Genomic DNA, 21165 nt, shown 5'->3' on the forward strand with positions numbered 1-21165 from the left:
GATGAAAGAACACCGGAACCTTCCCTTTAGAACTTTCGGAAGGTCCCTTAGTACTGTAATCCAGATTCTACTGTAGCCGTATTAAGAAATTGTTCTCATTCGATTTGACTGTACTTATTTGAGGTTTATGATAGTGAGCTCGGGCTCGAGGCGACAACCAGTCGCCGAGCGTAGCCACGGTCAAGGGATGAACGTTTTTTCTAACAAAGGCATAAAGTAACTCTATAGCTCTCCTTAAAAGAAATACTTGGGACGGGACACGACGGTAAACATTTCAACGATTTCTGCCCCGTGGCTGGCCACACGCAGACTTTGTCCTTCGGATAAGATGATTGCCAGATGCCGACGCATCTTCAGAGTATATGTTTAGCTGGCCGAGGACCTGTTACGAATATTAAGTTTCAATTATACAAAGTCTTTCAAATAGACAAATAGCCTGTGCCCCAACTACGGGAAAATAAGAGAAATCTATCCTTCCACGAACGCTTCCCACTGGCAACTTTCCCCAAGGACGGCTAGCACCCTTCTCTAACCACCAACATGGAAATTGACCAATTAACAGTAACGTCAATTTCCCTCACTCTTCGAACGAAGACTTTTCTCTGCGAATCCGATGATCTCGTGCCCTTAGACACACCTATCATAGTTTTCCTCGACAGCGTCACCGTGACGGAGAGCCACTCTCTCTTGTACGATCTCATCAACGATTGAACTGTCATCCTTATACGTAGTGATTGCTCCTTGCATTAATATTGAGTACAAGTTAGATGCTACAGAAGAGTAAAGTTCGTCATCCCGTTGACCGCGGATTCGTTATTGAACCTAGGATCATTGTCTTTAGCTTCTCGAGTATCTAATTATCGCGATTACTTGTCAAATTCTATCATAGTCATATTTGCACTAGTAAATATCTTCTCTATTGCATAATGACCACGTCTAATGCCAATAGGGATTCGTTTCACGCCCTTAACCCTAACTCTAATCTTAACGCAAAGCCGACATATATATATATATATATATAACATTTCTTAATTAACTGTAGAAATATAATTAATAATAAATTTTACTGAAAGATCAAACCCAATTAACGAACCCGTAAATAGTAAAAATATTAATAAATAACAAATTTTTGTTATTTACTATATCGTTTTTGGTAGTATAAATAACATATAATTTACACATTACATACAAAACGTAAAACAAAAGATATGCTTTTCTAAATAGGCTTTATTTTCATGATTCTTAAATAAGTTTTTAATATAAAATATTCCTCATATACATAAAAATTTATATGTAGTATATTATATATACTCGAATAAATATACTATTAACAAAAATAGTAAGTTAATTACTAATTTATATTTTGACTTTAAAAAACCCAAGTATTATCGATAGTTCCCAATTGTAATTTGTACTGTAATTATAAGCACTACGGAAATTTGAGATCGGAAACATGTAAATGAAAACTTACTTTATCTTGGCTCAATTAGTTTAGATTTTTAAATGCACTTATATACACACATATTTCAACGATAAATAATAAAAATATTTATGAACTTCACTCTTGTCATGTACGATTAAAATTATAAAATTGAGGAAAATACTGCCAAAATTTTTGAAGAATTACAAAATGAAAGCTGTACATGTGAATTTCGTACAAATGTAATTCATGGAAACCAAGCTTTAGAATTGTGGCGCCTTCACGGTCGAATACACAGCATCTCCGATAGCATTGCAGAACCCAAGGGAAACAGTTTAATGGCTACCGTTGTAATTGCAAATGGCTGACGTATTGATAGAGGATGGGTCTTGATTTCGCATGCCCAAAACTAACAATTCTAAAAATGCCGTGCAATATTCACACGTGCTAATTTGAATAGTGTTTCTTGTTGAAATTATTGTCATAATTATACATGAATTAAACGTAAGTGTGATAAGTGTAACAAAGTACGCGGGAAAAAAATGACTCGTGGCCGGAGACACGCGCCCTCAGTTAAACTCATCCGGTAACCGTTTCGAGGCACGTAAGCGCGTGGAATTTCGAATTAATCGATAGCATTGTGATTCTACGTGGTCGTAGTCAGCAAATATCGTTTATAATGTAAAATGTGTTACAATACCGTTGATAAAAAGTATTTGTATAAGATATAACGTATATAATCATCAGGAGAAGGTAAACAATGAATCTGTTGGCGCGGTATCTATTGCACGCCGCGTGCTTTAGTGTACTTTGTTAAAGGTTCGGTGTGATGTCGTGTAATTACATGAAACATTTTACATAATTTCGCCTGTTCTTTCATCGTATCGAGAAATCCGTATATATCGTTGCTTCAATCCATCGTAAATAGTGCTTTCATAAATGAATTAATAGTGAAATTAACTCTTTTTTGATGATATATCTATGAAGCAGTGTATTTGTAGTAGATACATATCTTAAGTGAGAAAGAAGGAAATGTTTGATTGTTGTATTGTAGAAAATTTTATTTGCTTTTAAAACGTTTCTCCGAGTGATCTATCTAGTAGTTATATTATTTTATTATATGTTATAAAAAAAATCTTGATTCTTTCTGCATTTGATTACAAAATTTTATAAATTATTTATTTTTTTCGTAATATTCGTTATCTGAATACCATACTGACTAGAAAAAATGTAAAAAATTTGAGTTTTTTAAATGTATTTATTAATGTTAAAGTTAATATGTAAATATGCATTCACTGGTATAATTTGCGTACTCATTTATATGCTATAAGATATTGCTTCTCATTCATATAAGAATTATATGTTCTCAAATATTGCATGCATATTGCAAAAAATAATATTAAATATTAATATTATTTTTATCTTTTGATATCTTTAATCTTAATAATAGAATAGGTATATTATTTAATATAGTTATTTCATTCTTATATATTCTTTTGTATATAGGGAATCAAATAACGAAACCTTTTAATATAAAGTAAAATAAAGTGAAAATGCCTGCTGTAAGCATTTGTGACCCAGTTGCGGCCACTCTTCGTCGTACATTGGAAACTAATCAGTCCAGAACATCGGATGACTTAACAGCAAATTTAGTTACCAGTGCATCAAGAATTCTTCAGTCAGAAATTCAATATAAAGAAGTTGATGATTATCAAACAACAATTCTAGATCAACTTAAAGCAAAATACATTGTATTAAGTTTACCAAATTCTGAAAACTCAGATGATAAAATGAAGGATGGTGCAAATTATATAAAGAAAAATGAAAAACTATCTAAAGAACTCAGCTTGCCAGAGCCAACAGTTACTTTATATTCCCCAAAGAAAGTTAGCCTAGGGTGGAAGGGTACATTTCCTGTTGGGGCTGGCATGTATAATGTTGGAAATACATGCTATTTAAATAGTACTCTTCAAGCTCTGTTTCATGTACCAGCACTTGTAAATTGGTTATTGTCAGACTCTCATCATACATCAAAGTGTGAACAAAATGGTAGGTTATTAAAATTTATAATTTACTTTACCATATTCTACACATTTTTAAGAAATGAAATTATAATCCCACAGTTTTGTATCGTATTGTGATAATAGGTTAATTTTAGATGGAGGTGGGGAATGTCTTACATGTGCAGTGGCTAAGACTTTACAATCTAGTCACCAAAAATCAGGATGTGCTATCAAGCCATTCTACATATATAACAAATTAAAACGTAAGTATTAAATAATTATAAAATGTTAGTTAATTATTATTAAATCTTATATGTTTGTTATATACATATATATATATACATATCTTATTTTTTTCTATTAGTTATTTGTCGAACCATGGTGCCAGGGCAACAAGAAGATGCTCATGAGTTTTTACGTTATTTATTAGAAGGCATGGAAAAAGCCTACTTAGCAAGACACAAAGCTAGTAAACTAGACAGCTATTCTAAAGAAACAACACCTATCAACCAAATTTTTGGTGGTTACATTCGTACTGAAGTAAAGTGTCTACAATGTCGACATGTTTCCACTACTTTCCAACATTTTCAAGTATATATAATATACAGCTTTTCTAATAATCATGTCATTGATTAAGTATACAATAAACTAAATATGTTTTCAATTTTCTGCAGGACTTATTAGTTGATATACGTAAAGCAAGCACTTTGGATGAAGCATTAAGTAGCTATTTTAGCCGTGAACAACTAGATAACAATGATTACAAATGTGAAGCTTGCAAAAGAAGAGTTCCTGCTACGAAACAATTTAGTTTAGAACGACCCCCTAAAGTGCTTTGTGTGCAATTAAAAAGATTCAGCGTTCTAGGAGGAAAAATATCTAAGCATATAGGTTTCAAGCAAACTATAGATATGGGCCCTTATCTTTGGAAAGAACCAGGGGAACCTACGCAGTCACTTACATATAAGCTTATGTCAATAGTTACACATATGGGTCCATCAGTTAATTGCGGGCATTATACTGCAGTTGCGAAAGTCTCAACGGGCCAATATTATTCTTTTGATGATTCTTGTGTATGTATTAACAATATGTCTTTATTTGTAAAATATCGAACTATCTTGTTAATACAAAAAATTCGTTTGTATATAGGTTCGTCCACTTAGTTTGAGTAATGTATTCAGTACAAATGCTTACATAATGATCTTTGAGATGGAACAACAAACGCAATCTCAGGTTCAAGCTCAACAGACTGTCAAATTAAATGGTACAATGACTGTGAACAACACATTATCTCCATCAGGAAGCCCTATGAATAAAACTATAACTCCCAAGGCATCAACATCTGGATTACACTCATTAAATGGATTAATCAATGGCACATCAATTAGTAAAGATAACACAGATAATTCAGAAACGAATTTACAGATATCAACAAATAAAAATGCAGGACTTCAATTTAATACCCAAAAAAGCACGAACTTTATCGGGCCACAGTTACCACAAAAATTACAAGATAAGTCTCAACCAAGATTAATTATGCATATTAAAAATGGGAAAATTTTAAATGGAAATAGCTTAGTTCCTTATGATGGATCTAGTGAAGAAGAAGATGTTAGTTCTATTGGAACATTAAAAAATCATACAAATTCAAATACGCTTGCAAAAACAAACACTTCTGCTAGTACTACTAATGGTACACAGAAATGTTCCCAGACAAAAAATGGTTCTCCTAAAGTAAATCTTAATGTATCAAAGACAAATGGTAGTAGTGTATCTCAGAATCAAAGTAATGTAACGCAATGTACAAAAACACAAAATGGTTCTAGCTGTAGTACCATTACAAGTACAATAAAATATCAAAATGGTAAATCAGAAACAAATGGTAAGACAGAAAATAGTAATAATAATAGCAAAAATAAGTGGCATCAATCTGTTAGAAAAACAGGACAAGATGATAAAGTAATTACAAAAGCTTCAAGCAGTAGTATGAAAGGTTGGCAAGTTTCAAAGGATACATCTTTTTCTGCTACATCAACTGCAACACCAAACGGATGGTCCGTGACTGATAAGTAAGTTATATTTTATTTTTGATATAATGTTATTAAAAAAGCAATATAAATTAAGCATTATAATTCTAGCAAATTTAATTCAACGATGTTTAATATACGTATTTAAACATTTTTTTATAGGGAAGATATTCATAAAATTAGCCAAAATAATAGCACGCCGAGTGCTGCAGCTTTAAGAGATTTCAATGGAACAAATCGTTCCGATACGGTTTCCCATTTATTAAAGATGTCTCACCGTGGTTATGGCAGTTCTTCGGGTCAGTACAACAAAAGAATTCTATTGAAGAACCAATTGAATCCAGCTGCTTTCCCATCAAAATCCTCATCAACCTATTGTGCGCCCATGCATCCTAAGTCCAAAAATTCTACATAAAGCAATAAAATAAACATACAAGAAGCGAAAATTTTTATTCGCTCAAATGTTTTGAAACCAAAAATCCCGCCAATAACTTTAATAAAAATAATAATAAAATAATAATAGTAATAAAAAAAATACTAGAAAAAAAGAATAATTTTTCAGTGATAAATTGTGGATATTATAAAACATTATGAGCTGTTGTTAATCCCTAAATTAAAAATATTTGTTTTGTTACACCTCTGCTAAGTCGGTAATAATAAAAAGTATATTTTGTGATTTATTAAAAAAATTATGTTAAGTGTTAAAGTAACACTATTAAATGACAAAAATATTAAAAACTGTGTACAAATATTTTTATTCTAGAAATTTACTGATAAAATGTCATTTTCTTATTAAACGAAATAGTGAGTACTAAAGTATATGCTTGTTTGTTTACAGTTGCAAATTGGAATGGTAACAGAACACACTTAGATAGAGAAGTTGATAATGATAGAAGGGAAGAACGTAAGCGACATTTCAATGCAGATGATGAAGAAATAGATCGTGGTCGAGTCAAGAAAGTAAAAGATCATCGAACGTATGAAGAAAGAAGTAACTCGGGCTATAATCCTTTCCAGGAATATCAAAATGGCAAAACGTGGAACCGATCTCTTGGTGGTTATTACCGGAGACATTACTATAATACTTCCAATAATGCACGACCACGGCATGGCAGAAATTATAGGCCTCCGCATTACAGATATCATAATCATTCTCGTGCACATTGGCAACGAGAATAAAATAAAAAAGATAAGTTGTTGAGAAAAAATTTCGAAAGCAATCCAACGTCGAAAGACTTCGTTAGATTTCAATTACTAAAGCAAATTATAATTTTTCAATACGTTAAAATTAAAATAAAGATGTGGCAGTGTTGATTTAGATAATTAATGTTGGACATAATAAATATTCAACATTCATTATAATAAATCGCTAAACTGCATCGTAACAACCATGCATGTTCCTGACAGAGTCTTCATGTACTCTATTGTTGTTTGTAGCTCACGTACGTATGTGGACATTGTACTACACAGTACACGGGGGATGAGTATCAATAGTTCTGCCAATCTTGTGTTCAGTATGAACGGAGTAAAATTTGTTATAAAATTGTACTATACTATATGTGCGTTATGATTTAGAGTGCGTATTAAAGAAATATATGTATGGATGCAATAGTTAAGAGTTTAAACAGTATATCGCTAAGTGTTTAAAATTTTCTCGTTGACTTTTTTATACTTTAGTTATGGTCATAAAATTATGTTCTTATTTAATTTGAAGTAACTTTCATGTTACATAACAATGTGAAAATCTTTAATAAGTATTTTATACTAATCTTATGTTACTTATATTGATACTATTGTTGAATGAATTGTAAACGCAATATTCGACATATATATATATACTCGGTGTTTAATTATTTATAGAACTTGATAAATGTCCATACATTTTCAGACAAAAAAAGAATGCATGTTAATTAACAAAAAAATAAAATTGTGTGCAAAAATAAGTTAGTTTTGACGAGACGAAGGTAAAATTAAGTTAAAGAAAATATTTTGAAAATTTTATGTCAACAACATCTTTCATTTATGATATAATAATCCGTCCTTTGTTTTAATTAACGAAGATACTCCTCCCTCATCGAGCTGTAACAAAAAACACTCAATTAAGCAGTCAATCTTGCTCGATCAAGAAATGTGGTCTTTGTCATCGCTTACTGAAGAGAAATATATTCATAATAATTACAATGATTAATCAGTAAGTGAATGATTTCTCTTAACATGGTGAATGTGCATACTTGTGAATACATGTGACTTCAATTCTCTTTTTTTTTTAACATAATATATATATATATTATATACAGGTAATTCCAGAGTGTTTGTGGAACTTGTGAATAATTGAGTGAAGAGTGTTTAATGGTAATGGATTAATAGTATCAAGTTATTGAAATATTAGTTTAAAAAGGAAAGAAATTGTAAATTACATATATAAGTGTAGAATTTTAATATTATGGATTTTTCATAGAGCATTAAAAATTGCAAAGCCATAGATAATTTGTTAAGCCAAGGATAAAAAAAGCTGGCTTTTTCGCCTGCTCGTTATATATAATACCTCGTTATATTATTCTACAAATTAAATATTAGCCAAAAAAAAAAGAGATAAGCAACCATGCGTTAAAATCTGATGATTGTTACAGATTTTATGGTACTCGATATTTTTCAGAAGATATATGACTTGGACGTACATGCTGGACCTGTATCTTTATCCAAGATATTAATCGCAATTGAATAATCATATTAGCTTGATATTGCGGTGAATACAATATAATTACCGTAATATAGCCTTAAATTAAGCACCATGTTATTACATGCTCTAAAATATAATAACAATGGTTTCTGCATTGTATAAATTCATATATCGTTTGAAGAATAAGATTTGAAGTTCTATAAAATCGGTACATCTGATACTGTAAACGTATGTGATATTGCTCTGTACAGAGGTGAACAACAACAAACACCAGATTTAATTTATGTATTAAGTATCACAAATAAAACGGAAATTGTCGTTTGTACAACATTCAAACTATCGATACAAACAGAGTGAGATGGACGTTAAATCCATAGAAACCAATTCATTTATACTATAAAGGAAAGAAAAAGACTATCGCGTTTTCAAGCGAAGATAATATAATCTGTAGACGCACGTAATGTATTTTTATTTTCATCTTGTATTCTTATAAGTTGTTAAAAGGTAATTCTTCATACATATTTCTTCATTTACTCCGTCATCTTGAAATGGAGTGTCTGATGAAAAAGGAAGAGCCTTCGTCTAATGAACTCATAAAAACACTCGAAAAAAATGTGAGTAAGCAATTTGACCCTTTCATGCTTGAAATATATTCATATTAATTATTGCCATTAATTTTATTTAAATTAGTTTTTAAATTACCAATATAAAGGTTTTTAAAAATTTCACGCGTATTATATACTGATTTCGAAGATGCATTTTTTTTATTGTTTAGCATGAAAGAGTTAAATAATAAAAAAAATTAACAATATTGGAAAAAAAAGATGGAAAAGTGCATTACTGTTTACTTGAAAAACTGATTTTAAAAAATGTAAATAAAGATGAGCAACACAACATAGTACTGTTAACATTTATGTAGGTAGCGATCTTGAAAATAGAAAATCACTATAATTCAAAGATCAGTTACGAATTGGATGTTAAACTCATGTACTTCCATAACGTATCACGTAGTCTCGCGGATAAACTTGAATCTTTATGGAAATTAGCTGAAGCACATCAACCAACGGAAAATGAAATAAAACAATTTGCTGATCAAATTGCAGGTTTATGGACTTCTATAAATCGTCAGGTAATATTTATTTTACTATTAAAAATTTTTTTTCATACTAGAAACTGTTTCTTCACTTTTTATATTTGTTTAATTTTAATCTCACTCTGTTATTGCGAAATAAAATATTTTGTTGGAAAAATATAGGAATTCTAAAATAATTTAATTATATGTATAGATTTATGAAAAATATTCTAAAATACGAATGGGTAGTGGAACATTGCACGGAGTACCATTATCAATAATTCTTAATAAAATAAAAAAAGAAATTATTCTATTCAAAGTATCATTACAACGTCATGAATCTATTTATGATCAAGAACATATATTAAAAGGATACAAGCTAATTACCAAAAGTGAAAAATTTATAAGCAGCTTACAAAAATGTGATAGCAAGGTAAAACTTGCTTAATATTTTACTAGTATAAATATTAATATTTAATATAAATTATTTTTTCAAATTACAGTTGCAACAACTCTTATGCATATCAAATATTATGCCACGTCTTATAAAATTACAATCTGCGATTGATAAATATGTTACCACTATTGAATTACTACCTACAAGGAGTTTTCCTGCATATGACTTAAGTGCCTTTTCATTAGTTGCAAAATTATTGACTGGTGAATTACTTGGTTATGAATCAATTAATCCTAGTTATGTTCTAATGGAAAATATGCCTAAAAAGCCTGTTTTTATTATCAAAAACGTTAAACGCAAATCAATTCATCCATATTATCCAACATAAAATATATTTGTAATATTTACAGTCTTAAATATGAAATATTTAAAACGTTTTCAAAATGAACTATTGTATGTAGGATAATGTACATAAATATTAATAGTAAATAATGACTTTATATAATTAATTAATTATTATCTTTATTTACTTAATGACTGATATTTGGCAACGTGCTGCACATTGGGCAAATGGAATTTACATCGATAAAAGTATCCAAGTCCTTATCAATACTATACACAATATAGCTATATTAATTTACAATATACAAACATACAATATTTGAATCCTGCTAAGCAGAAAAATATCTTAAATACCACAGTTCCAGAAATAGTGAAAAATATGGATGGCGTATTTTTATATATGTAAAAGGAAGCCTTGATAAAAACAATTATAATTTAATTTTGCATATAAAATATGATAACAGAACAATCTAATTGTTCATGGAATGAAAAATAAGAGATCCAATGTAATATATAATACATGTATAACACGCAGCAGTCATTTCTACTAACAGACTGTTACACACCAGGGGTAAGTGTGATATTAAATTGTGATATTCAAAGACTAGATTAAAAAATACCCTCAAGATCCGGTAAGGAAGTAGGTGGTGCAAGTCTTAGAGAAAGATCTTTATTACGCATAAATTCTGGTGGTAGAATTTGTTTATGTTCCTACAAAACAACAAATTTAAATTTTACTATAAAAATATCAACGATATCTTAATAATATATATGTATGATATATTTATTTAGAAACGAAATCAATATATTACTTACGTGGAATGATTTAGTAGTATGTGTGATATTAGTAACAATAGGTGCCCATCCTTTAGACTTTAAACATTTATAACAAGATTTAGGTTCTCCTAAACATTCCGAATGAAAACCATGCCCACAACTGAAAACTATTATATATTCCGTACATTGTGATAACAAATGTCTACATATTGAGCAGATTACTGATACGCTTGCACAAGCTCTTCCTGCATCCCTAAAAAATATAAAAATGTTAGTATTAAATAACTATTACGTTAGTATTAAAAAATTACTTATATGGACCTATACATACCTAAGCGACTTTTTCAGTGCCTTGTGAAGCTCCAAACTGACCAAACGTGCAGTAGTTTCAACTAAAGTTTGTTCATATCGGGAATGTGTAAGTACTCCAGATAATAATTTTCTTATGTCACCTATTGTTCCACTTGTCGCCAATGGATGTTTCAATATTTGCTCTAATACGGTCGATAATGCTGTTGTTCCACTAAGAAATTCTAGTGCAATTCTTAATAATTTTCCGCTTAATTTTTCAACTGTAATTTCGTTAGATAATTAGAAAGTATTATTTACGATTTGCCATTATGTCAAAATGTACCATACCTTCTTTGTTAGTACTATTTGAATGTGTTTGAAGTATAGTTTCCACAAGTGGCATCCAATCTAAATTTCCTGCAGATCGTCTGCATATTCCTGCTAATTGTATTGCACTGTGAATTGATGCATTTTCTGATACTTTGTTCTGACAATACTAAAAGTAAATATTGTTAAAGTAGAAAGTAATAATTAATATTATTACATTATTTTCATACAATATACCAATTCTAAATTATTTTGAAATTCTTTCAAAAGAATATCAAACGCATCCTGATAATTTCCCAATTTTTCTAACATCACTGCTTCAGCATCTTTGTGATTCGCTTTCTGAACTATTTGCAATGCTTCGTTTAATCTACAACCATGAAATCCTTGAATATGTTCAACAACCTAAATTTAAAAAAATAATTAAAGTTAATAATATATTTCAATATCTATCTATAGTACAAAATTTTACTAACATGGTCTGGTTGTAATTTACACATTAATTCCAAATATTTTTCTAACATTTCAGTCGTAAGCTCTAACGTGATATCTTCTTCTTTGTATTGTACTATTTGATATAAAGCTTCTAGTAAAGTATATTGTAAGGTTGGAGTATTTTCTAGTATTTGTAAAATTTCAGAAACGTTGTTTTGCAAATGTGTTGCTATCAACATAGCAAATTGATTTGCATTAATTCCCACTAGAGCTATGGCATTTGCCATTATGACTAATTGCAACGAATTTGGAGAAAGATGTTTTAACCAGAGCCAAATATCATGATGTCTAGATGGATGCAATATCATACATTTACAAACTGCAATCCAATTTTCTCTGGCGCTATATAGCAACTCCGCAACACGCATACTGTAACATTATATACTGCGATACAAGTTACTATGTATGATGCTATTAATATTAATAATGCTATATAATTTCTCAGAATGTAATATTGACAGGCACACTATAATATTTTTTTTATTATGAACATATTCTATCTAGCTAATAAAAATGTGGTACACAATCAAAATTAAATAATGGTATACATGTAAAGTTTTATATTTATATACATATACTTACAAATTGGCTCTTTCTGCTAAATTAAGTAAAGTATTATCCGATATATTACGCAATTTTTTTGAACGCAATAATCCCAGTATTGCGCTTTCTTTATCAGTCTTAAGCTCGTTTGATGATCCCATACTTGAGTCAGTACATAATATTTCTATCATTTTATTTAACATACTAGGTTCTAAATTAACAGTATTTTCTGCAACTTCATTAGCTATAAATATAAGAACTAAATTTCTTTGTTCGTCAGTAATATAGTCAGGATTCCTTGGACTTAATGGTGTGCTAGGCATAACGATATTTAATAATATATCTATAAGTCTTTGCCGTTGTCTGAGACCCATCTCAGACGTAAATTCCGGCTCTTGGAAGGCAATTGCTATCACGTCGAGGAATCCTTTTGCGTCAAACTGTAGCAAAGTTCTTAGATACGGATATTGTCTTTCTGTATCATTAGCCAAACTTGAATGCTGTGAAAGCAATGCTCTTAATACATCTGTTTTTGCTCTTTGGGACATACCCTCGGGAAGTTCATCTCTGGGAAAACCACGACCGGCAAGACAGCAACTAGCATAGACCAAAAGTGCATTGCCAAGTTGTATACTATCTCGAGTTAACGAATCCTTTGAATTCGTTAACATATTTTGTAATATTGGTACTAATTGATGAATTGAAGCAGTAAAGTCACCTAATGCTGTCGTTTGAAGATGTATTAAAGCTTCCCAGAGACCTCGTTGCCGACAAAGTGTTGTTACCTATAATATTTTTAGATACAAGTAAGTATTTTTAGATTGAATTTTCATAGATTACTTTTTTTAATCAAATAAAAACATTAAAAAAATATAAATATGTTTACTTACTTGATGGATATCTAAACAATCAACATCTAATAACACTATAATTGCTTGAAGCGAATCTACTTTTTCTTCTTGATCGTAAAGAGTAACTAGCTGTTGAGCTATTAATGGTGGTAGTCGCGGTCGTAAACTCCCATCCAATAAAGGATTTTCGAGGGCATGTAAATAACTCGCTTTTAATCCTTCAGACTCCGAAACTAAGTCCCATAATTTCCCAAATAATAAATCTGTATTTTCTAGTTGTATACAATAATCTACACAAGTTGTGACTATTTCAAATTCTGCATTTTCGTCTGCAAGACAGTGATTCAATTCTTCCATATATTGAATCAAAACTTGACATACTTTATCGCGAGCTATTTGTTTACGACGTTGTTTCGAACCACGTAGACCAACAACTGCTTTCCCTTTATCTTGATAAAAAGAAAGTCCTAAAGCTAATGCTTCTGGATATCTTCTCTGAAATGACAAAATATATAATAAAATAAAAAATTATATAATTCCGATATATATACGAACCTGCATCGTTAAATGTCGCAATCGTTCAGTCCATGTCCGTATACAGACTACATGTAAACTTTTGGTACCCAATAGTAAAAGTTGAGTACCAAATGTTACAACAGTATTATAACATGCTCTTTCACCAGCCAATGCCATTGCCTGTAGTTTTATAAAACAAAACAATGTGATTATCAACCTAAATTTGATAGATTATTGATCTAAATTTGATAATTAAATAGTATGATGATTTCATTAATACCTTTGATACATTTCCACCAGTGGACAGACCTTTGAAATGGCTAGATGCATATGAAATACCAACGCGACTCATATCTAAAGTTTCCAAGTTATCCTGTGCTCTTACATCTAATAAATGTAATCTTTCTTGAGTATCCAATACTGCTAATGACCTCGGATTTAACCATCGTAAGTTACTTATTGTATATGGAAGAGTCATTCTTCTTAAGGGAGATAATTTTACTCTTGAACCAGCTTCAGTACATACCTAATAAAAAAATTTTATCAATATATATTTGTTAGCAATATAGTTGTTTAATAAATAGAATTATGTTATATAAACTGTATACTTGATAAAAATGAACCACATCATCTCTTGCAAGAGCCAGAACAGGATCAATTACACGAGAAGCATCTGCTGCTTGTATGACAACAAGCTGCCAAGATAATTGTGGTGGTGCTATAGGTGCACCAGATAAAGGATGAGTTAACACAACACGCATTCGTGGTCTTATGCAAACTACTATTACCTACAAAATTCAAATAATATAAGATTATATGTATACTACAAATATCAAAATCTTTTTTAGCAATAGATAAAAACCTTTGATAATGTTGCCATTGCCACTAAGGTATAATTTTTCAGGGCATGTGACGGCAGATGATTCAATAACAATGGTTCTAATGTACACACTTCACCTCTAGATCCACTAAATAAACACCTGCTATCACAGCCTCTTACACCCATAACCCTTGTAAAATTTAATTCAAAAACGGATCCACCACTATCACTACATAATGCTACCTTTGGTGAATCTGTAAACTATACAGAATTACATTGTTTTTATTAATGAAAATTTCACACAGTTATATGTCAAATATTGAAATGGTATGAGATAATCTCACTTTAACATGTAACACAGCTGTATCAAGAGGATGTACATCAGTAAGTGTCCTTAATACTTTTCCATTAGAACTATCTATCATTAATATATGTCCTCTAGCAAATCCAGCTAATATCCTGCTTCCATCATGATTGAAACATAATGCAGATACAGATCCTTGATGCCTTGCTTCCTGATCACACCATCTTAATGTCTGTGAAGAATCAAAACCTAATACCAGACCATGACTAGTTCCAACTACTAACATATTCCCTCCAGCAGCAACCGCACTTGCTAACCCAGCATTAACTTTCTCCTATACAGAAAAAGAAAAGCAATTAAGGACAATATATTACGAACTTAACGTAATTATAGATTTTTTGTAAAGAAAATATTTTCCCTCACACTAGCTGATATAATTTGTGATGATATTCCTTTTAATATAACATGTCTCAAAATAGCACCAGAGGACGTTGGTTGTGAAGCTTTGTTTGATTTATTTAAAGAGTTTAAGGATAAATGGCTCCCAACACTTGTTGTTTCACTACTCCCTAGCTTTTCACCTGATGTTAAACCAAAGTCATCATCTGTTCCAGATAACGATGCACAATCAGGTTCGGTCAATATACTTTCTAAGGAGGGTAATTCTTCCACAGCTGGTATAGCATATTCTGTGTTATCCAACTAAAATTATAAAATATATATAACTCCAATAGATTTGGCAATAAAATATGATAATTTAGGTAATAATATAATTAAATTTAGTAGAGTAAAGTAAGAACATAAGTAAAAGTAAAATAATAAGAAGGAAGTATATAATAGATTTCAATATCAACAAAGTAAAATGAACTAAAATAATTGCAATTTCTACATGTTATACTAGGTTTACAAACATACTAAAACAGTAATAGAGTAAGAGAGTTATGAGAACATAACCTGAAAATTAGAAATTGTATAATGTACTTAAACATTTCTATAGCGAATATAATTAATTACCTCTTCGATATCTAAATTAATAACCTCTGTTGCGAGGTATTCTTGAGACCCAGCATCCGACCCCAACCCATTTTCAGCCATTTTTTATCCCACCTGTCATTCCACAGCTGATACACGTAAATATAGCGGCCACTCATTAAGCTATAAGACATACAATGATAGAATCTACTGTATACATGTACATATGCATATGCAATTTACAGTATTTTTTATATTCATACATTTGATACTTTTTTTTACATATATATACATATATATACATTAATCATTGATTTAATTAATTATCTTTATAGAAAATTTTATAATTTAGTTTTAAATTTATACATGAAGAAACATTAAAAGTCTTTTGATTTACATAGTATTTAAATTTAAACATTTTAATTTTTAATCTTTAATCTTTTGAGAAAACATAAAAGTAGTAAACACATATTTAATTCGCAGGGCTTAATTTGATCAGTTTATGAAGCAGAATAACACTTCATATGTATTTTTGTTTATTTATTTACAAGAAAGTACGTAAATTTTTACGAATCTATAGATCATAAAATATTGGAACCGGTTTCTTTCTTAAGAAAACATAAAATAGGAAACGAATCAAATATATACGTTTATTCATAAATTGTTTATTTTTATGTGTTCAGGAGTATAGTTTTTGGGTGTACCAACTTATCTTATTTGTATGATATAATAGTAAAGTGATAAAACCGCTATCACTATCACAGGTGTCATATTAAACTAAAGATAAGAATGTAGATTCACATGTTACATCTGGATTTAGTTATAAAACCGTATAATTATTAGCTTACATTTTCTGAAACGCTTAATTTTCTTTAAGCACCGCTTAATATTTTTTTATTTAACTACAATAACAACTATGGACATTTCGTTAATTATCATTTATATTTTACTATATTATGTTCTAATAAAAATCTCGTTTAATAAAAATCTATTACGCAGCTCAGAAATTATTTCGTTTTTACGATAATTTTATCTCACTAATTCATCGGTAGAACAATTTTGAAGTTCGTATAATGTCTTTTATAGAGTTAATAATTATTTTATTATTATTCTCAAAATTAATCCGTAATTATCAAATAATTACAGACATTTAATTAACACCGATTGTGGTGTCACCATGCGGCTATAGTATAATCTCTAACATTGATATCATTGGTATAACTCTAATCCGTGATATCTATGACATACGCAGTAGGTTTTTGATACGTGACGTCTGGGCATCTGTATGTCATACCTGATCATAGTTGTACATTGTATCTGCATTGCGAATATATATATATATATACACACACATACATATGCGTGTGTATATACCAAGAAAAGGGTGAAAAATTACCATTGCAGTGCACGAAATAAAAGCTCAGAAGTAATTAGAAGCATTGATCGAAAGTTGACACGTTAACAACGGAATAATATCACTTTGTGCGTTGTATTGGGTAATGCCATTTTTTTACCCATCTCCTATCAATAGATTTAACTAAAAGTTTTACACGTGATTATAAAGTGCCCATCCGTGGGCCGAGAAAATTGTAAAAATTGCGTATATTTCGCGAGAAGATATGCCAGATAGTGGTGCTGTTTATCAACCTACAACAGTAGGTTACACATATGATAGCGGAGGTGACGGTGCTGTAGGTGGTGGCAGTTTAAGAAGTGGTTTCTGGAGAGTTATATCAAGACATAAACTCAGCTCTAGGAAATGGTTCGAATGGGTATTACTCTCGGTTGCTTTATCGTTTTTCATTGCTGGTTTAACGATGATGCTGGTTAGTTTTGTATCTGATGACACATCACAAGAAAATAAAATAGAGATCATAAGAAAGGTACTTATAACCTTCTTACATTATGATGCTTTATATTTGAGTATTTTAATCTTTGAAAGATGATAGCAACATGATATATATTTAAATGAAATCACGATCTGTCTTTGTATTCAAAATATGTAAATGCATGATGTATACATAGTACATAGCCTTACTTTAATTAACAGGTGTCTTGTTAGTTTGGTATTTAAAAGCTGACAGTAATTTTTATTCTATTCCAAAAAATTTCTATTGGTTTACATTCTAGGAAAATAATTCTTTTGCATTGATTTCCATTATTAAAGAGTATTTTATAATAATAGTAATAATACTTAGATATTCATTATAAAATTGACCTTTAATACTTCATATCTTCTCATTATTTTCATTCTTCTTTATTATACATATATATTATAGATATATATTATACATACATATGTATATATTTGATATAGTAATATACAGGGTAAACCACAATTTCAAGTACCGGCCAAGCTCCAATTTCACTAAAGATAGAGAAAAATTATAAAGAGTACTCACTTTTGTTTTAGAATGCAACGCAATGGGAAAGTGCAATTGCACTTCTTTCTCAAATTGAAGTCTATAATTTTTTATTAACCAGTTAATATTCTTTTCATTAATATTTATTTTTTTAATACTCTACCAGAAAGTGTCAAGGCACTTGGGTCAAAATATGCTTAGTATAAAGATATCTCAAATTTAATCTTGTGAAACTTTGATTATGAGAAACAAGGAAACATACAGGGCAGAATACTTGCGTTTATGTTTTCCTCATCATTCTTAAACTAAATTTGATGAAATTAAAATTAAGATATCTTCTAAACTAAGGATATTTTCAAATATCTTAATACCTTTATAGAGAATTAAATGATGTATTGAATGATTATAAAAAATTATAGAATTCCATTTAGAAAAAAAGAATGTAATTGCAGTTTCCCTGTGTGATGTTGCATATTGAAAGGAAACAAATACCTGTGAACATATATTTTATACATTCAATATTTCTCTCCACGATTTTTTTCTATCTTCAACAAAATCTGAGCTATAGCCAGCCCCAATTGAATGGTCAAATCTGTATAAGGCTAAATAAAAAGGACACAAAATACTATCATTATTGCTTATGCATTTTAATGCAAAATATATTTATAAAAATTTATAGAATCGACTTTTTCATGCTTCTAAAGTAAATTATTTTATCAATTATTTATATGTGTTTTTGTTGCCTAATGTATGAAACTAAATTCAAAAATAATTATACATAAAGGTAAACGAGAATCCAACTACATCTGCAACAAGCGTTGAAGAACATATTGAAGATGCTGCAAAAAGTTCCATAGCATTAGGTGCTAGCATGATGTTAGTAGGGCTTCTATTGGGTTTTGGTTGGGCCTGGCTGCGTTTCTTCCGTCGTGGTAAATCTCCAAGAGGTGGAATGGTTGGAAGTAGTGGTCAGGTAGGCACAATTTGTTTGGTAGATTTATATTTTATGTTTGGTTTTATTTACCGGAAGCCATCCATGTGTGTTTTGGCTCGTACGTTCGTTTCTTTATCTTATATACGCGTTGCTATGAGGAAAGATGTTGGGCGGTTTGAATCCATCGACTGACTTGCTGGTGGGTTCCACTTCGCAGTACGGGCCGGTACTAACGGAGCTGCCGAGTCAACTGAAGCTGAAGCAGACAAGTTCACATGATACTCCAGCAATACCACTCTCCGATCAGGAAGAAGAAACGCGTACTTTAATGCAGGATTCTACAATTCCTTCGGTTGTCTCCACTGGTCCTAATACCATTGCTAATCAGATTCCCGGTTGAGTACAAAGGTTAAATGCGTCGATGTGTAGTAAGAACACACGATGCGAACATTCTTTTAATTTTATGTGAACCAACCTGAATCACAATTTTTGTCATTTTTGTGAATTATGTGATTTATTTACAAATAGGAGAATTATTCTTTTTTTATCTTTTTTAGTAGTAATTTTAATTGATGACGATTCATATAAATTTATTTGAACACTTTTGCCTAACTTTAAAATGGTAAAAAATTTTATTTCCGTAAATTTCAGCACAAGTCATAGCGTAACATATTTTACCATATTTTTCTTAAATTTTACCTTTTAGTTTGTATCTATGCATTCCTCCACTCCGTCCATTATCATTGGTAATATGTTAGATAAGCATTGAATCCAGATATTACATATAGTAAATTTTAGAAGAATTTATTTACAATGCAATATAAGCTATTTAAAAAAATATATTATTTTGATTATTATTTAAATACATAGCATGTTTAATAGTAATACTAATATTGGTTGTCTTGATATAATAGTAATTTATATTAGCACATTATTGGTCTGAATTGACCAGTTATGAATGCATGTATAAACAAACGATATTTTGTATTATTCTGCCCAGTTTAATATGATGGCAGCATTAAGTGTGACTGACAATATTTGTAACAAACTATTTGCTCATCTTATATGTATGTATATGGGGAAAAATGAGCTCTAACACAAGGTGGTATTAGGAAAATAAAGGTATGTGTACATATTAGGATAAAGTACATAAAGTATAATACAAAGTAATCCCATCTTTTCAAAATAAATTGGTATGGATGTGATATGGAGCAGTGAAGGGAAATACACTGCACAATTTTTGTTATATTACTTTATCGTTTTTATACTTATATTATTTATAGTTAATACTTCTAATTACATACAATTTAATTATATATATATATATATCACATATGAATACTTTTTACAATATAAGTATTTTAACACTCTGGTGAAATTTTGGACTCTGTTTTACTGACTTTTCGTATATCTATTGAGACTGGGTAATATTATGTATATATAAGATAATCTGTCGTTAAGCTATTCTGACTATCAGCTACAAATTTTAAATGATTATTGAAATTTCTAAATATAATCTTTATTTATATATATAATTTTACTTAAATTTGAAATTGCATTTACAAAACAAAAGAACAATTTCCATTGTATAAAACAATAAAATTAAATTCTTGTCTATCACGCATTTTTTTATATATAAGTTTCATTTTTTTCCTTTTTTTTTTAATTGATCTATTTTATTCGTTATAATGTAATATAATTCGTTAAAATAACACTTTACAAATATGAATATTTAAAAAAAATTAAATAAGTATCCGCCTGGATTCAATGCTACCATAGAATGAATATGCATTAACAATAATATTATTTCAATGATTTATGTGAAATCCATACTATATTAGTTAATGATTTATTCATTCATTTATGTAAGTATTTTTATTAAATAAGAAAAATAAATAATTAAAAAATTATATATAGTCTTATTAAATATTTATTATTCCACTTTTTTCTTCGCGTGCACGGATTTTTGAAAATATAACAATAGACTTCAAATTACAATGTATTATATTTATTTTATTATATAAATACAAT

At 29.8% G+C, this 21165-nt stretch overlaps 4 protein-coding genes across 7 annotated transcripts; 3 read left to right on the top strand and 1 right to left on the bottom strand.

Annotated features, from left to right (window-relative positions):
* The first annotated feature begins 1733 nt into the window (after positions 1-1733).
* LOC100648785 (ubiquitin carboxyl-terminal hydrolase 36) lies at positions 1734-8460 on the top strand. 3 transcript variants are annotated; one of them, XM_012310588.3, is made up of 8 exons: positions 1734-2173; positions 2927-3469; positions 3579-3686; positions 3788-4014; positions 4098-4496; positions 4573-5492; positions 5613-5749; positions 6289-8460. In XM_012310588.3, the coding sequence occupies exons 2-8, from the start codon at positions 2974-2976 to the stop codon at positions 6627-6629; spliced, it is 2628 nt and encodes an 875-aa protein (XP_012165978.1). In that variant the 5' UTR covers positions 1734-2173; positions 2927-2973; the 3' UTR covers positions 6630-8460. The 3 variants fall into 3 exon arrangements, with proteins under 3 accessions (XP_012165978.1, XP_012165977.1, XP_012165980.1); XM_012310587.3 differs by having other exon boundaries at positions 1735-1924; XM_012310590.3 differs by lacking the exon at positions 1734-2173 and adding an exon at positions 2224-2340.
* A 179-nt stretch (positions 8461-8639) lies between these two features.
* LOC105665944 lies at positions 8640-10353 on the top strand. The gene is made up of 4 exons (XM_012310586.3): positions 8640-8744; positions 9050-9259; positions 9417-9635; positions 9706-10353. The coding sequence occupies exons 1-4, from the start codon at positions 8679-8681 to the stop codon at positions 9985-9987; spliced, it is 777 nt and encodes a 258-aa protein (XP_012165976.2). The 5' UTR covers positions 8640-8678; the 3' UTR covers positions 9988-10353.
* On the bottom strand, positions 10102-16040 carry LOC100648899 (vacuolar protein sorting-associated protein 8 homolog). Its single transcript, XM_012310585.3, has 15 exons — positions 15880-16040; positions 15289-15567; positions 14906-15199; positions 14604-14822; positions 14350-14529; positions 14022-14267; positions 13781-13921; positions 13265-13720; positions 12414-13159; positions 11813-12200; positions 11574-11741; positions 11358-11505; positions 11050-11290; positions 10758-10971; positions 10102-10652 (listed from the first exon to the last, which is right to left on the bottom strand). Exons 1-15 carry the CDS (start codon positions 15958-15960, stop codon positions 10551-10553), a joined length of 3903 nt encoding a protein of 1300 aa, XP_012165975.1. The 5' UTR covers positions 15961-16040; the 3' UTR covers positions 10102-10550.
* Positions 16041-17083: 1043 nt separating this feature from the next.
* LOC100649502 lies at positions 17084-21044 on the top strand. 2 transcript variants are annotated; one of them, XM_003396801.4, is made up of 3 exons: positions 17084-17720; positions 18985-19173; positions 19298-21044. In XM_003396801.4, exons 1-3 carry the CDS (start codon positions 17457-17459, stop codon positions 19532-19534), a joined length of 690 nt encoding a protein of 229 aa, XP_003396849.1. In that variant the 5' UTR covers positions 17084-17456; the 3' UTR covers positions 19535-21044. The 2 variants fall into 2 exon arrangements, with proteins under 2 accessions (XP_003396849.1, XP_012165992.1); XM_012310602.3 differs by having other exon boundaries at positions 17085-17720; positions 19352-21044.
* The last annotated feature ends 121 nt before the right edge of the window (positions 21045-21165 follow it).

This window comes from Bombus terrestris, chromosome 7 (assembly GCF_910591885.1).
Source record: "Bombus terrestris chromosome 7, iyBomTerr1.2, whole genome shotgun sequence".
Taxonomy (NCBI): Eukaryota; Metazoa; Arthropoda; class Insecta; order Hymenoptera; family Apidae; genus Bombus; species Bombus terrestris.

Bases quoted from the DNA above. Each gene is read 5' to 3' on its own strand.
- LOC100648785 (XM_012310588.3), top strand. From the start codon at position 2,974: ATGCCTGCTGTAAGCATTTGTGACCCAGTTGCGGCCACTCTTCGTCGT. The intron at 4,015-4,097 runs GTATATATAATA...AATTTTCTGCAG, and splicing joins CTACTTTCCAACATTTTCAA to GACTTATTAGTTGATATACG. The intron at 4,497-4,572 runs GTATGTATTAAC...GTTTGTATATAG, and splicing joins ATTCTTTTGATGATTCTTGT to GTTCGTCCACTTAGTTTGAG.
- LOC105665944 (XM_012310586.3), top strand. From the start codon at position 8,679: ATGGAGTGTCTGATGAAAAAGGAAGAGCCTTCGTCTAATGAACTCATA. The intron at 9,260-9,416 runs GTAATATTTATT...TTATATGTATAG, and splicing joins GGACTTCTATAAATCGTCAG to ATTTATGAAAAATATTCTAA. The intron at 9,636-9,705 runs GTAAAACTTGCT...TTCAAATTACAG, and splicing joins TACAAAAATGTGATAGCAAG to TTGCAACAACTCTTATGCAT.
- LOC100648899 (XM_012310585.3), bottom strand. From the start codon at position 15,960: ATGGCTGAAAATGGGTTGGGGTCGGATGCTGGGTCTCAAGAATACCTC. The intron at 14,823-14,905 runs GTGAGATTATCT...AATTCTGTATAG, and splicing joins CAGCTGTGTTACATGTTAAA to TTTACAGATTCACCAAAGGT. The intron at 13,922-14,021 runs GTATTAATGAAA...ATAAAACTACAG, and splicing joins CTGGTGGAAATGTATCAAAG to GCAATGGCATTGGCTGGTGA.
- LOC100649502 (XM_003396801.4), top strand. From the start codon at position 17,457: ATGCCAGATAGTGGTGCTGTTTATCAACCTACAACAGTAGGTTACACA. The intron at 17,721-18,984 runs GTACTTATAACC...TTATACATAAAG, and splicing joins AAATAGAGATCATAAGAAAG to GTAAACGAGAATCCAACTAC. The intron at 19,174-19,297 runs GTAGGCACAATT...CTATGAGGAAAG, and splicing joins TGGTTGGAAGTAGTGGTCAG to ATGTTGGGCGGTTTGAATCC.